Source organism: Lethenteron reissneri, chromosome 12, assembly GCF_015708825.2.
Source record: "Lethenteron reissneri isolate LAM-NWPU_2019-01 chromosome 12, ASM1570882v1, whole genome shotgun sequence".
In the NCBI taxonomy this organism is placed as follows: Eukaryota; Metazoa; Chordata; class Hyperoartia; order Petromyzontiformes; family Petromyzontidae; genus Lethenteron; species Lethenteron reissneri.
The window spans coordinates 11,609,010-11,625,229 of record NC_083790.1 but is presented as its reverse complement, the minus strand read 5'-3'; the positions used below and the strand labels follow the sequence as shown (position 1 = coordinate 11,625,229).

The window sequence follows — 16,220 nt, the reverse complement described above, 5'->3', positions numbered from 1 at the left end:
CTCACGGCCAACACCAGTGACGATTATCTGAACCGGTCCCGGGCCTCCCATCAGTCGACCCAGCCTCAAAATGAGTACCTGGTGCGGTGTGTAAACATCGCCTCTGGGGAGACAAAGGCGGCCGGGCGTGGTGCTGGCCACCCACTCCGTTCATAGGTGCTCGCTAACAGCACGTGCCCCAACAGTCTGTTAAGCCTATACGAGGGATCTTTGTCTTTTTCTTTGTTTTTCCAAGCAGGGTATGTGTGTGTTTGTCTTTTAACCAGTCCTTAAGTCTCCCCTAAGTCGACTCAGCCCGAAATGGCGTGATGCTGGCCACCACCCCATTCGTGTGCCGCTCCGGCCTTCATAGGAACTCGCGATCAGTCCTTGCCCCAAAAGTTTAAGGCTATATGGGGCATCTTTGTCTGTGTACTTGTCCATAGATACATTTTTAGTTTCTAGGAAAATTACACAACGATATGTTCAGTAAAAAAGAAACCCTACCCACACTGTTTCTATATTGGCCGGTTTGGCGGGGCGTGCCTGCTTCACTTTGCAGACACAAGTCACCATTCCCGAATGCAAAGCCAGCCACAACAATGAGCAGTGCAGTTGCTCATTAAAACTGTTATTTATTTAAATATACTGCATATGCTTGGATTATTAATATCACCAATTATTGCACCACCTGTCCCAGTATGGCTGTGGGAGTTATGGTGCGAGGTGAAAGCCCATTGAAGTGAATTTTGGGGTCTGTTTTTCAAGCTGTTGTGAAATTGCGATTCAACAAAATGGATTTTCAAAAGCGTGTGCTCTTTGGGCTCCCACTCGAGTTAAATGGGATACTTTTGGGCTCGTATGCCCCCCCCCCCAACAATCCGCCAGTCCTGCTCCCCTCTGCAGGAAGTAGGATGACAACGCTGGCGTGAAAAACGCTGCACTCAGAGGAGGCTTATTAACGTGGTGAGGGTCGCTCGACACGGCTGTCAGAAACCCACCGCTGCTTAGGTGCTGAGTTCTAATCTGGGGTTTTGGCCATCCATATAAAGTATTGGCTCTGAACATTAAACAGATTGTTGTTTTTTATCACGATGATGAAACAATAAGAATAGATTTTACCCTTTCTGGAAATACAACGGGAGGTGTTAAGATGTTAAAATACCAAATAGATACTTTTTTCAGGGCATCAAGTCTGCATTAACCACACGTACTCGTGGCAAAACATGCAAACACCCACGCACCCTTCTTTATGGCCTTATCTCACCAGTGTTAGACTAGCCAACGTCTAAAGGCGAACAGCACAAAGACAATATACGTATCATAACATTTATAGCTCGACTTGAGCGAGTTATATCTATGGGAAACTTTTTTCCAGTATCAAAATGATGAATCAAGAAGAATAGCTTTCATCCTTTCTCGCAAAAAAATACAGGTAGTCTCCGAGTTACGATGGTCCAACTTACGATATTTCGATCTTACGATGGCGATAGTGATACGACAAAATTGCCATCAACAACCTTAACATCGTTCAAGTATGCAGACGACGGACAGAATCTTGGTGACTACAGTACAATATGATACGTTACGATACGTTCAATGCATGTATGATCCGTAGCTTTAGCGATTTCATTTTAGGGTCACCACGATACGATACGTTCAATTTTTCGATTTAAAGCTTTCGTGACTGCGTAAAGCTGACCTGAAACACGGTAGGACAAACACCTCAGCCGTGGCAGATCACTGTTACAACTCAGTGGGCTCACATGATATTGACTTCTCCAAAACAGAGGTTCTCTGCAAGCCATCTGGCTATCATGAGAGATTCGTTCATGAGGCGATCCACATATACAAACACAGAGACAATTTTAACCGAGAAGATGGATTCTGGCTTAGCAATCATTGGAAGGACGTAATAAACCATTTCGATACACATTAGGATGTGTAGAATAATACATAGTATTATATTAAAATGTATACGGTATAGGTCGGTTTACAGCAATACAGTATATAATTTAATGTTGGGTTTATCTATGGCAGTATATAGTACGGTATATGCTCGTGTGATGTAAGAGAATAAAGTTTAGATGGAAGCATATTATAGAATTTTTACGACGTAGAATTGTAATGTATTACTTGCTGTTAGTAACTCAGCTTATTGTAGAGTATAGTAAGTATACTGATGGTGCTATGCAGTTTATACTTTAGTTTTTTATGTAGTTTATACTTTAGTTTTCTACGTGGTTGTTGAGTAACTGCAGCTACATATCATTAACATTCCTTTCCTTTGTTACTGCTAATCCCTGCACCCCCCCTTGGTGCTGCTGATCCTGCATAATGCATGGGCATAATATGACTTTGAAACCCCCCCGCCCAACGCCTACGCATTTTCCATGAATATGCTAAATTCCTCTTCATATGCACATTCTTTTTGTTAAGGCGCTCTTCCACCTCCAACGCAGCTTATATATAAGCTCCTAGTTTGGCAGTGTCTCATTCTTCACCTGAAGACGGCTGCTTGCGTTGTAGCCGAAACGTCGTGAGAATTATTTTATTTTATTATGTTTTATTTTAATTATTTTATTACTTCCCTTCTACGTGACTTTACCGAAAGAACCAAGAAGACGATACGTTCAATGCATGTTAAAAGTTTCTATAGCAGATAGGATTGTTTCCTGAACAAACTTTCCATTAAATCGCAGTTCGTATAGGTAGGCTAAGAATTTACCTTGTTTTTTTAACTTTACATTTTTCTGTGCAATACAGTATTGTAATTAATAAATACATACAGTATATCGTTTATACAGTACGCTACTGTAAATTGCTCTGTTTTGCTAAATTATCACCATTCTTTAAGACTCCTGAGTAGGCTAGGCCATCTTCGACTTACGATATTTTCGATTTACGATGGGATCGTCGTCACGCATCTCCATCGTAAGTCGAGGACTACCTGTACACATTTAGTTTTACAACGTAGACTCGCCATCTAGTGGTGGATAAGTGGTAATTACAGTGACTTCACAGGCGTTGCGAGACACATTCCCAAGGACTGTAGTGACAGCGGAGGCAGCACTCCGCTGCAGTGTGGGTGCGCATTCGGAATGGGAATGTCTTTTCCAGATGCCATTGACGCTGACGGTGCAATTGGAATGAACAACTCAGTTCTAGATTTGAAGTTTTTGTGACTGCAAGGATTCATACTCTTTGTTTTTTCCCGGTAAAGTCACGTAGGTAAAAAATAAAATAAATGAAAACAACTAAATTAAATCACGACGTTTCGGGCGCAACACAAGCATCCGTCTTCAGGTGTGGACAACGTCGCGAAAGCACAACCGCTTAAGTGTGTCTAAGAGATGGCTGTATAGAGGAATTATATAGTCAGTTATATAGTTATATATATAATTCCTCGTCGCAGCCATCTCTTAAACAGCTCAATTGGTGGCAAAGGAAAAACAAGAGATGCGACTCCCACCAACAATTAAAAGGAAATAAAACTCGGCCTCATGTATCTTTGTGCTTCAGAATGAATCTCCAAGACTTGAAGGGCCAGACTAACTCACCACCGAGACGCTTTAGGGGCCGTCCATAAATGCCGTCACGCACCTAGGGGGGGGTCAGACATTTGTGACGGTGTGTGACGAGGGGGGGGGGGTTGAGAAATGTGACGTCACGTAAAAATGCGCAACTTTAAATAAATATAGACAACACGTTCTACTTAATTAAATAGACTTTTTATATAAATGTTTTCTCCTACAACATCAGAGTGCAGCGGCACATTAAATACGCACTAAAATGGCAATAGTTTAAAGCGATTCGAAGCATATTTTATTTGGGGGGGGGGGGCAGAGCTTTGTGACGTCATATTTGAGGGGGGGTCTGACTTTTTGTGACGCCGTGTGACGAGGGGGGGGGGGGGTCAAAAATCGTCCAAAATCGCGTGACGTCATTTATGGATGGCTCCTTAGGGTTTAAAGTTAACATTCGATTTTAGATTGACTGACCGAGGCGCCTCTAATATTCCTAGAGTTCAGCCTTAATTCCTGAAATCAAGGCCTACAATGCAATAGCACAAGGTGCAATTTTGTCTGACGCAGCATTGAATGTAAAGCAGAAAAATAATATAATGGACCGCTATTCCACCTATTTTTTTAATATTGTGTATCATGTTAAATTACTTTGCTGCACAGTTTGTATTAGTTAAGTAATTAAATTCAGAGACACTAAGCAGAGGGATTCATTGTCAGATATTTAAGTGCAATGCAGCTCTGGTTGTCCAGAGTAAAGGTGAATAGGTTGGCATAGCACTGTGCCTCATGTGGTGAGAGTGACGCAATGATGGGTTGCTATTGCACATTGCTCAACATTGCGTGCAATCGGGTCTATATCTCTTCACCTTTGTCAAATTGGCGACCGCTCGTGTCATGTGTGAATGTGCAAGCTTTTGCGGTGACTGAAAATAATCGGGCCAGACTCCAGGCTAAAATAACCATCATTGGTGCTTTGATAAATAAGTATGGATAGTGTTATAAAATGACAGATAACGTTACCTTGGAATTGCATTTGAGAGACGGAGGGAGGAACGTGGGTTAGAGAAAATGCTCAGGTAAGAGACGTAATTCAAATTGTATAGAAAAGTAAGTTTGACTTGGGTAGGACACGTCACGAGAAGGGATAGCCATTGGTCAAGAGTGATCACGGAGTAACAGTCAAGGGATGCAGTGCGTGCCAAGAGGATGTCCACGCTGAGGAGATGGAGCAATACAGTCAGCTTTGTGTGCAGGTGTCCATGTGAAGCACGGGGAGCTGACGGTCAACTGCTCAGAAGAATGAAGGTAGCCGATGGCTGTGCCCTGCTGATTCCTGCTGTCGTTTTCCTCAGGGTGGAGACTTCACCAAGGGCAACGGAACTGGGGGCAAGTCCATCTACGGCAACAAGTTTGAGGATGAGAACTTCACGCTGAAGCACGTGGGCCCGGGTGAGAATAAGATTCGGTTGATAAATAACACATTCCCGCGGAGGGAGCTGGTAGGAACGTTGGGTTGCTCGGTCAATGGCCAGGGTCAACCGCGGCGTGGTGTATTCCGCAAATATGGCCGACTGTGAGGGCCGGCACAAGACGGCGTGAGTAGGTTAAACGTTGAGTTTTATAAGGGCACCACGGGGTGACCAGCCCCTCCCCACCCAGCCCCACCCCTCCCACCCCCCACTCAGCCCCACCCTCCCCACCTAGCCCCACCCCACCCTCCCCATCCAGCCCCTCCCCACCCAGCCCCTCCCCACCCTCCCCTCTCTACCCAGCCCCACCCCTCCCATTTTTGGATGCACGATGGACGGACACAACAATCCCCTGTGGACTGGTGTAACCAGGAGGTTCCTACCAGTAAAAGGGCTTTTGTAGATGACTGTCAATGTGTGTGCCTTTGATCGTATTTGAACTTGCCATTTTCATTGCTGTGGAGATGCATTTGTGTGGTGTGTGGGTACCTCCACATCTTTACAAGAGTCCTCGTGTTGGCCCTGCCACCAGTGGCGTGAACAAGCAACGTCAGGGCTGCAGCTTTAACTTTAAATCTCATCTGCCTATGACCAAATTGCCTGGACTGTTGATCCCATCCGATTGTAAACAAGTTTGAGGATGAGAACTTGTTTGATGTACATTAGTGCCCTTCGCGTGGAGGAGGGGCATGTGGTGGATTACAAAGAAATGGGCCTTCGTTTCTCATTCAATATTCTTTTCGGAACGCTGCTAGCTGGAACGCGTGACGTCCCCCACACGGTTCCGTAATTCGATGCCATGGACATCCGTGCGTCATTGAGGTTTATCGTACGGGTGAGGGAAGTTAAGTCTCGGGACATCTGGCAGCCCTGAGAACTCATCGCCAGACGCACATTTTCCTGCACGAAATAAGGAGAGATGCATGTGACCGGGTGCCCAAATAATTCCTCGAACAGCTTTCCGGACTGTTCCGGCTGAAATCATGCACTTGCGTGTAACCCCGCGTGTTGCACCGCTATACACACTCTGAAATAAGCATCAACAGTCGTTGCAATTTGGATAGACCGGTCCCTGTCATAGAAAGCTATAATTGATACATCTGGTATGACTCTGGACTACCAAGGGAAATTAGCCCTGGTTTTACTGTATCCAATTTCAGATAGCAGAAACGTGACAGATTTTGAGAATTCCGAAAACATTCCCAGTGCCGCTTGATTTGCATTCTGGTTAACCTCTCAGCAGCTTTGGCTGGCCATTGAACAAGACGGACACTGCATGGTGTGCTTCCAGATGCCCTTCTGTGGCTGTCTGGAATGCTCCTCCGATATTAGGAAGCCGCTGGAGCTATGCACTTTCAATTATAGCGTGAAAACCAATTTCTTTAGAACTGCTTTTTGTGTTGAGTTTGTTGTCCTTCCCCCGCATCTCCGATTAGCATGGTTGGTGCGAAATAAGTTCTTCATACATACACAGAATGCGGTTTCATCCGGTGTCTCTTCATCTGACTGCGTGACTCCGCAGCATTTTCGACTTGCCAGTGATTCGCTCTCCTGTCTCGCAGGCATTCTGTCCATGGCCAATGCTGGGCCCAACACGAACGGCTCCCAATTCTTCATCTGCACCTGCCGCAACCAGCTGGTAAGTCCCAAGCTGCGTGCGCAGGAGCCATGCCGAAGAGGGGTCTCGGAGGTTTGCGTGCGTTCCACTTGAAGCCGGCTGGGACAATGAGTGAAGTCAATTAATCGACATGAAATTGGTAATGACACCATTCATTGTCGTCCGTTACTCAGGCCCCTTAAAATATCCTGGCCGTTGTCATTAACATGTCTTGTGACTTGTAATCTGGTGGCGCACCGCTGTAATCCAGCGTTTTGGAGGCAAGGATTCATGGATGGGATTTATTGTTTTTTTTAATGATGTACGCACCTTATATGCTAATTTTACATTTAGGCTAATCGAAGGAACAAAACTGTACAAACAAGACGAAATAACAGAAATAATATAAATGATAGTGTAAATATGAGACAAACAAGAATCGGTTTGTGACAATTAAATCACGTAGGGTTGTGAATCATGACCTGCCCGTGGGATCAGGTATATTTCTAAAGCTTACAAATACATTTCTTGGGCTGCAAGGTGGCTAGGAGATGGTCGTACATTGTTTGGGTATTGAACCCATCTGCGTGGCCCTGTAAGTGACAAGGTGGTTTTCTCCCACATACAAAACAATCCCGAACAAGGATATGGCCGTTTTAACAATCCTCCTGAAAACTGGGTCTTGAGATTCAGCGAAGCTTTTGTGAACGTTAATATCGTTATTATCCCTACTCCTCAACACTTACGTTATGCAATGAGACAAGGCAGAGTGTTGTAAATGGTTTCCAAAAATCATACTCTTAGTTCTGCATAGGTTTCTCAGGTGTGCTGTGTCGCTCTCTGATGTGAACCGAATTGAATTCAGTTCCTAAAGAAACCTAAATCATGTAAACTTAAACGAAACAATTTTTTATTTCACCAGATAAAGTCCACTGATCTATATAGATCTTTTTCAGAAGCAGACCTGGCCATAACTGATAGCTCAAAGAAATGCTTACCATTGAACATTTATAGTAGCCAAATACTCTAAGCACATGATTATAAATGTGGAGGGGAAAACCAGAGGACTTGGAGATAAATCTACACAACCATGGGGAGATCATGCAAACTCCAAATATATAGGCGTCATGGTTTGGATCGAACCCACAACCTCCTGTATACCAGGCGAGATAGTTAACATCTCGCCACCGTGGAGCCAAACATCAGGCATCATGCCGAACAACACACCTGTGCAGCCCAAAGACACCTCAGAGAGCTAAACTTTTATTAGATAAAAAAAAGACGTGTGTAACCCTGGTTCATGTAACTGACTGACTGAAACCACACTGTCTTGTGATTCTCTCATTCTCAGGCTGGATGGCAAGCACGTGGTGTTTGGGAGTGTGACCAGCGGCATGGATATCATCACCAAAGTGGAGACCTACTGGAGATAAGAAAGACGGAAAGACTTCTAAGAACATCGTGATTGCCGACTGTGGCGAAATCAATTGAAGCAAACGAATGCGAAGCACTGCATTGCCTGGCGGTGTTTGGTGAGGTGGTTTGAGTTGGCTGCTGTTTCACGCGAATAAAGTGGCCCTGTTTGAGCTCATTTCAGCCAAATGTGAGGGGAAGGTAAATTATCTCCACCAAAAGTACATCCACATGAAATGAAAGTTTGATTCAAAGCAATGTTTTTCCAGCCCCTTGACCGGACTTGCTCTACGTATCATCAGTGACAAGCTATACATACTACATGGGTTTTGAAAAATTATGGACCCGATTTGAAATCGCTATATCTCTGCAATCACGAACCGCCCATGAATGAAACTCTTACCACTTGAAAGGGCGGGGCATAGAGTTTCAAATGATGCCTCTCCCAGCGCACAAACAGCCCCTAGCCTCAGTAATTCGCAAGACACACTGCCTCAACATTGGATAGGTCGCACGGGACCCCAAGACTTGGCGCTACACTCTTGGCTCCCAAGATCCCCAAACATCACCTCACCCTGCGGCTTTGTCTTGTGGGGATACGTCAAAGACCGTGTTTTTGTGCCACCATTAGCGACTAATCTGGATGACCTCAAAAACAGAATCACGGCAGCGGTGACTTCAGTGAAAGAGGACACTTTGAGAGGCGTTTGGGACGAATTCAACTATTGTCTCGATGTTGTCCGTACAGCAGGTGGAGGGCACAGATCATTTATAAAATGGTTAGTAAAACTTGATAACTCGTTAAACCGTTTGTAACTTTTTGTGTAATTGTAACATGTTGCCATCGTGAAATATACTGCTTTGAAATTGGGTTCATACATTTTTCAAACACCCTGTACTTTGAGAACATTGGCAAAAGAGTTATCGAATGTGGCCTGCAAATACATTTAAAATTAATTATACATCACTTTTGAGACGCTTCACAAGTCATCAGCCAGTGTTCCCGTGCTCTGACAAGCATTGGGCAGTGCCCGTCATCAATGTGTAAATTCCACATTCTCATAGCCGTAGCTTGTTTCTTCACCGAAAAATATATTGAATTTAAACTGGCTGGTATTTGAACTCCTGTTTGGAAAATATCTTTCTCTGCCAGTTGAGCTTTAACCCGGAGCTTTCAGGCTGAACAACTTAAATATGTGACACTTTGATGTGGTAATACATAGGCACGGTACTTACCTTCTCAATGTAATTAAAAAAAGAATGACAATTACCGATGTATTTAATTTCTGTATCGCAGTAAACAGCTAAATTACTCCGAATGCTACAAATGCAATTACCAAGATGTTAGTTGCGTACATTTTTGTTTTGGACATTTTCACGGTTGAGGTTTTCTCAACCTGACCTTAATGTTCGACTCATCCAAGCATCCAACTCACACCGTAACAGCCAAACTGCTGATAAAAACCGCACGCAGGTTACCCAAGTAGGATAATCGCTCTCAGATTCCCGCACGACTTTGCTGCAAGGTCGTTATTTTAATTTCGATTAATTTTGACTGTGTCCGTGCTTTTTTTCTGCAATGATTCCAAAGCACAGCTTCTCCCCCCGAAGTTGGAACCAGGGTGGGCACAGTTGTGTCTCTGTACTCATCATATGACCAGCAATAAAGTAAATCAGGAAAACCAATCCAACACAATGTTTCGACTGGATTTGTTTTTGCTTCACCGTAACGACTGTGAAAAAAAAATCACCCTGAATATAAGCGGCATCACTTAGTCATATTACGGTATATGTTTTCACATTTATGCTACGAAGCTATGCGATGTTTTTTCGGGTTATACTCCTGCGTGTTGTTCAGCATGATGTCAAATGTTACATTCCACGTGCTTAGAGACGTTTCATATTCGGCTCTTGAAGCTCCCAGCAAGTGGAGGGAGACATTGGACATTATGCCGAACAACACGCGGCACAACTTTAAAAAACATTGGAGAGATATTAACGTAGTCATTTTGCCAAATCAGTCCAGTTCATTTTATAGAGGTCCTTCGTTTAATCATGTGACTGGATTTCCTGTAAACTATATTTTGATAACCAGTTGAAAGTAAGACATTTTTATCTAATTTGAAATCGGCACTATGACATATGCACATTATGTGCTGCTCTTGCAAATGAGTATGTCACGTGATATTTGACGTCAACTTTCCTCAGACTCCTCTTTGGTAACGCTGAGCAAGTGTGGCTGAGATCCTGGATAGCCACTTGTAATTACCGACTATAATCACCCAGAAATGTCTGTCCGTCCCGCGCGTGACGTCATTCCACATGAGGCCCACCCCCCACGTGACGTCACACCACATGAGGCCCACCCCCTCATTCATATTCATGAGTGGGTAGATTTTTACACTAACTTAGAGGAAGGTCGTGCTGAATTAAATAATTTATCACGCAAAGTCGCTTCAAATATGACGTTTCTTTACAGAAAGTGACGGTAAAAATAAATCTACGCAGCACAGTGCTACATCCAGTGCGTGACGTCACTGCAAAAGAGGCCCACCCCTCCTTCATTAATATTCATGTCCGCGTGGAACTTTACACTAACGCACAAGAAGGTAGCGCACTCCACATGCCGCACCCCTCCCCTCATTAATAACCATGAGCGGGGGACGTCGTTGCACATGCCGCACCCCTCCCCAATAACCATTAGCGGGTGACGTCACTCCACATGGGGCAACCCCCCCTCATTAATAATCATGTTAACGACCTCCTGAGGTCGTTAACATTTCGCCACCGTGACTCAAGAAGTAAGTGTAAAGGTGCAGATCTGCAATTACTTGGTTTAACACGTAGACTTGTGCGACCAATATCCATAATATAGTTTTTTTGGGGTTAGATTGTGTAAATATAAATGTGTCGTTAAACCCGCCACCACCCGGCACAGCCAATTAGTAAGGTTTGTCACGTGAACAGAACATGTTAATTCGCTACTAGTACAGCACACCGGTGTGTTGGAGAGTAAATCCACATTTACAATCTGAGTACGCCGTTTAGCCAGTGATTACGCGCTATACGACGTTTCACTTCAAGCTAGTTGTAATTAATGGCGAAACGTCGTACTCAGATTGTAAATGTTTTGCATTTGCTCTCCAACATACGAATTTGCATGTTCTGTTTACGTGACAAACTTTAATAATTGGCTGTGTCGGGTGGTGGAGGGTTTAACGACGCATTTATATTTACGCAATCTAACCCCCAAAAATATATAGATAGAAATGACTGCAATTACTTGCTCATGCTATGGCTGGCAAATGGCCTGTCAAGTTTGAGTGAACTCTAGTCTAGAGTGACTCTCGAGGGTATTTTGGTCTACTCTTCCATGCTAACCAGATATTGCAGAAGAGGGAAAGTGCCCACACATGTTTTTAAAACACAGGAAATCTGCTTATCGACCTTGGTGTGCCCGTGTATACTGTTAGGGGGCAGAGGCAGGTGGGGGAAGTTAAGAAACATGCCCGCTATTTCATTAGCCGTGCCGGGAGATCGGCGGTGTGCAAGTTCAGTGTGTGTTTACCACAGCGACATCCGTGACTTTAGTTAGTCGTTCTGTATTATCTTCTAAGGACATTCCCTAACTTGATGTGATGCTTTGGTGTATGTAAGCACTCGAGCAATACGTGTCTTTACTTCGTGACTGAACTCCGATTGTGCATTTGGAATTGGTCGAAATCCCCCCCAAAATTATGAAACGTTGAATTATCTCATGAGAACACAGTTGCACAACGGGCACTGAACCTTGCGTTTGGACCATGTTCAGTGTCCGTTGCATGACACTGGAAAGTTCTTCATGATACGTGTCAAGGTGTTGCCTTGTTGCTCACTGCAACCTGCAGTGAGAAACGTGATCCATACACCATTGTACTGTATAGGGCATGGTAGTAGTTTTTTTTACAGCAACCTACACTAAGTGGAACCTCTCATTGAACATGTAAATAACCTGTCATATGTACAAAAGCTGTAATTTAGTGTGTATGCAATCCATGTGGATGGTTCAACAGGCTAGCAATGGTCATGTAACTACACTGAGCCAACTCAATTCCTGGCAGCCAACTGGGATAAAAATAATAATTAGTCTTTATGCAGAGTGATGGCCATGGCAGGCACAAATTAAATGTCAACATTTTTCATGTACAGTACTTATTTCGGTTGGCACTTCTAAAGTACAAAATATCTGGGGCATATCATGATAAAAATACATCTAAATAATGTGTGATATTTAAATGCATATGGCACTTAAATTCCTACAGCAACTCAAAGCACCTTACATGTACAGTATGTATGTATGTTGAACTTATTTCGCACCGAACGTAGCAAACCGTGGTAATTAGACCTACGGCAAAGGTCATCATCTCATTGCATGATCGCATCTCAAACATTCAAAGGGCACCGCCAGCAGCAGCTGTTCCTGTGTGGCACAAGACGATTCAGACAGGCTTGAAAGTCGGCATATGTATGCCAGAAAGGGAGATGATTGCTTCGTGCAATTTTTCGAATGTCAAAAAATGTATCCTGACGCCAGCGCACAGTAGCCGACTCATTGAGAATTGCATCATGTGATGTTAACTATCCACTCTAAAGCAGACGTGCATCTGTACGGTCAATACACCCGTGGTAAAATATCAGGGAGGCCGCTGGATTAGAACCGTGAACCTCTGCAACGAGTGGTGAATTTGCTACCAATGGGCCATGTCCATGTATCTACATGTACAGCATTGCCTTGAATGGACAAAAACCTGAGACATTTCGTTCTGAATTCTTCGTGACAGCTTGGCTCAGGCTTGGCTCTGGTTCAAGTGAGAAGGCTCAAAGTCACACTTAACTTGAGCCGGCTCTGGGTATGGTCCCAGCCATGCTCAAAATTTCCATGAGCAGAGCCTGAACCATATATCAATGACGAGCCACAGTAGCGTAGTCACTACATTATCAGCTCAGGGGGTGTTGCAATCGGTCAGGTGGGGCCCCAATATTTGATTAGTCTCGCACGGCACATTGGCACTCGATTCGGACTTGAATCCGGGATCCACGCATTTGGAGCCCTCAAACGGCAAACATGAATTCTTTGATAATACAGGTTTTTTTTGGTTTAGATCGCGTAAATATATAAATGTGTCGTTAAACCCGCCACCACCCGACACAGCCAATTAGTAAGGTTTGTCACGTAAACAGAACATGCCAATACACAGGTGTGCTGTACTCGAAACGAATTGGCATGTTCTGTTAATGTGACAAACTTTACTAATTGGCTGTGTGGGGTGGTAGCGGGTTTAACAACACATTTATATATTTACGCTATCTAACAAAAAAAACCTGTGTTATGGATGATATTGGTTGCGACAGCCTACGTGTTAAACATTCAATCTTTGGTTCACCTAAACAGCACTGACGTGGCTTTCAGCGAACGAGCGCGCGCCCCGTGCGAACGAAGTGTGGTGCCACCTGATACCTTCCCCCTATTCGCCCCAAGCCAGAAGATTCTGCTTGTCTACCCGGTGGCACAATGATGACAACGTCGAAACAAACATGCGACGCGCAATTTGAGGAATCCAACCGCGTTACTGTTCTAGATAAATGTTAATAAAACGTGGAACGTAAATGAAACCACTTTCATAAAAGTAAATTTAAACCGCGTTTTAAATACGTCTTAGTTATTTTTTTAACAATGTTGTTGAAAAGTATCTCATGGTGGTTGTCAAGGGGGCCCCAACTCGTAATCTTGGCCACCAGGAGGGGCCAGGGCACCCGCAGACCCCACGCTCATCACGCCACTCATGCATCTGTGGAAGCAACTGAGCGGCTTCTGCGTGAGTTGAGCTGCGTTAGGAGGCCAAACGAGAGTTGAGCCGTGACTAAGAATATGGTCTCGGAAAGAGTTGCAGATTTCCCAGGATAGTGATCTCACAAATATGATGATTCTGGGAAAACCAGGACAGGTAGCAATACACGATTGACCATGCTTAAATGTTTCCCTCAGTTTAGAAACAGTGTTTCTTCCCCACAGCTACTCACACGCAATGGCGTTAGTCATTTGGTCAAACCAAAAACACGTGGAACATTGGATATTAGTTACGAGAACCTGAGTTTTGAGTTAAAGGCGTGGTTGCAAATTAAATAGATTCGCTGTACACGTATATAGCCATCGTCAACCAGGTATCCAATCACCAAGAGTCAATGTGCCTGACAAGGCCGTAGCCTTGGAGTCAACATTGGTGGGGGGGGGGGGGGGACCAAATCTTCAGCCCCCCCCCCCCCCCCCAGAAAAAAAGAATCTAAATTTGAAAATGAATGTCCTGCCATTTCCTGCCTAAAATATTAAAAAATCCACTAACACATGGGATGGACTTTTTTTTTTTACAATAATGTCTAATAGTATATTGTATTACATTGCTCTGTTTTTTCTATTTTACCTTTTCTTGTTTCATTGTATGTAATGGCAGAGATTATGGATTAACAGAGTACAATAATAGCCACAATCTTATAAACAGAAATCTATTTTATAGCGATTGAGGGGGGGGGGGGGGGACATTTTGAGCATATTTGAATATTTATTATAATGACGGCCTTGGTGCCTGACGTATACACCTGCATGTGAACATCATCAGTTTCAGGCAATTTGCCAGAATTGGTGATTTAGGCAAAATTTCTGAATTGGTGATTCTGGCAAATCGCCTGATGAAGCTGGTTGTAATCACCAGCGAAACGTCGTACTCGAATGATAAATGTTGTGGGTTTTACTCTCCAACACACCGGTGTGCTGAAGTAGTAACTAATTGGCACGCTTTGTTCACGTCACAAAACTTAATCATTTGCTGTGTCGGGTGGCGGTGGGTTAACGACACATTCATATTTACGCGATCTAAGTCCCTCCCATTTATTATGAATATATTCGATCACGAAAGCCGAAGTGTTAAACTCACCTCATTGAGGCACATGACCGCACACGACATTTTATGACAAAGCTGCCATCTAGTGGGGATACGCAGAGCCACATGCGCTTGCTGGATAGTTGATTTCGCCTGGGCAGTCCTGTGCATGTAGAGGGCTTGCCAGGTGTTGTAGGATTGTGGGATTGCGAGATGCTGTCCGGAGACGGCAGTGTTGAGTGTTTGCCCCTCGTGTGTGCGTGGTGGGTTTTATTCGGGTACTCTGGATACTTCCACATGCCACTCATTAAAGAAACTCGCCAAATATCCCCAAAAGCAGACCTGGTCTTCACCTGAGGACGGCTGCTTGCGTTGTGGCCGAAACGTCGTGATAAATATTTTATTATGTTTTATTTTTATTTTATTACTTCCCTTCTACGTGACTTTACCGAAAGAACCAAGATGAGCTCCTGAACAGTTTAGACACACAATCCACGAAGTTTTTTTTGCCATAATCTCTGCTTTTTCCCCATCAGCAGGCATTCATTTGATGGCCTTTGCAGCCAGGCAGACTGGTTGCTTATTTTCTGCAATGTCAGTCGCGATTCGCTAATGTTCGGCTGCTGCCACGGAGCTGGTCTGCTTTTGTAAACACATTCCAATACTCCTACCAAATCCTACAATAAGCAGACACTGGATCGTATGCCACGTTGAGATATTTGGAAAAATTCTTGAATTAAACCCTGGCCGGAGTTGACTCACTCTCATCGTGATCCTCGACTCTTATTTAAGAGTCGGCGAAATTAATACCACCTGCCGAGGATGCACACTTGGTGGCAGGCACCAATAAGTCGACATATTCAATAAATGCTTGGCTTATGATTACTAGAAACCACATTTCCTCCGAAAATTATAACGAATTGTTTTATATTCTTTGGTTCTTTCGGTAAAGTCACGTAGATAGAAAATAAAATAAATTATAGATCACGACATTTCGATTGCAACACAAGCAACCGTCATCAGGTGTGAATGCAAGCTCGGAGAGAGACACATATACAGAGAGAGGGAGAGACACAGAGAGAGACACAGACACGGAGAGACACACATAGAGAGAGAGACACACATAGAGAGACACATAGAGAGACTCGATGGCTACTCATATGTCGCTCTTCGTGTGTGAATAAAAAAAAATTACAGTAAAATTAATAACTTTGTATGAATAAATGTATTTATTTTCAAATCGCGTTTCACGTGCCACCGCCGTGCCATTTAGCCCCGCGCGGCCGCCGTAGAACGCGCGGCTCCACTTCCCGAATGTCAC

The 16,220-nt window shown here is 43.9% G+C and overlaps 1 protein-coding gene across 1 annotated transcript in view; it reads left to right on the top strand.

Moving 5' to 3' along the window:
• LOC133341904 (peptidyl-prolyl cis-trans isomerase-like) overlaps positions 1 to 9,658 on the top strand; it is a 38,196-nt gene extending 28,538 nt beyond the window's left edge. Inside the window, 4 exon segments of the mRNA XM_061550724.1 lie at positions 4,859 to 4,955; positions 6,538 to 6,599; positions 6,601 to 6,614; positions 7,924 to 9,658. Coding sequence (XP_061406708.1) covers positions 4,859 to 4,955; positions 6,538 to 6,599; positions 6,601 to 6,614; positions 7,924 to 8,005 — 255 coding nt within the window. The 3' untranslated portion in view covers positions 8,006 to 9,658.
• The last annotated feature ends 6,562 nt before the right edge of the window (positions 9,659 to 16,220 follow it).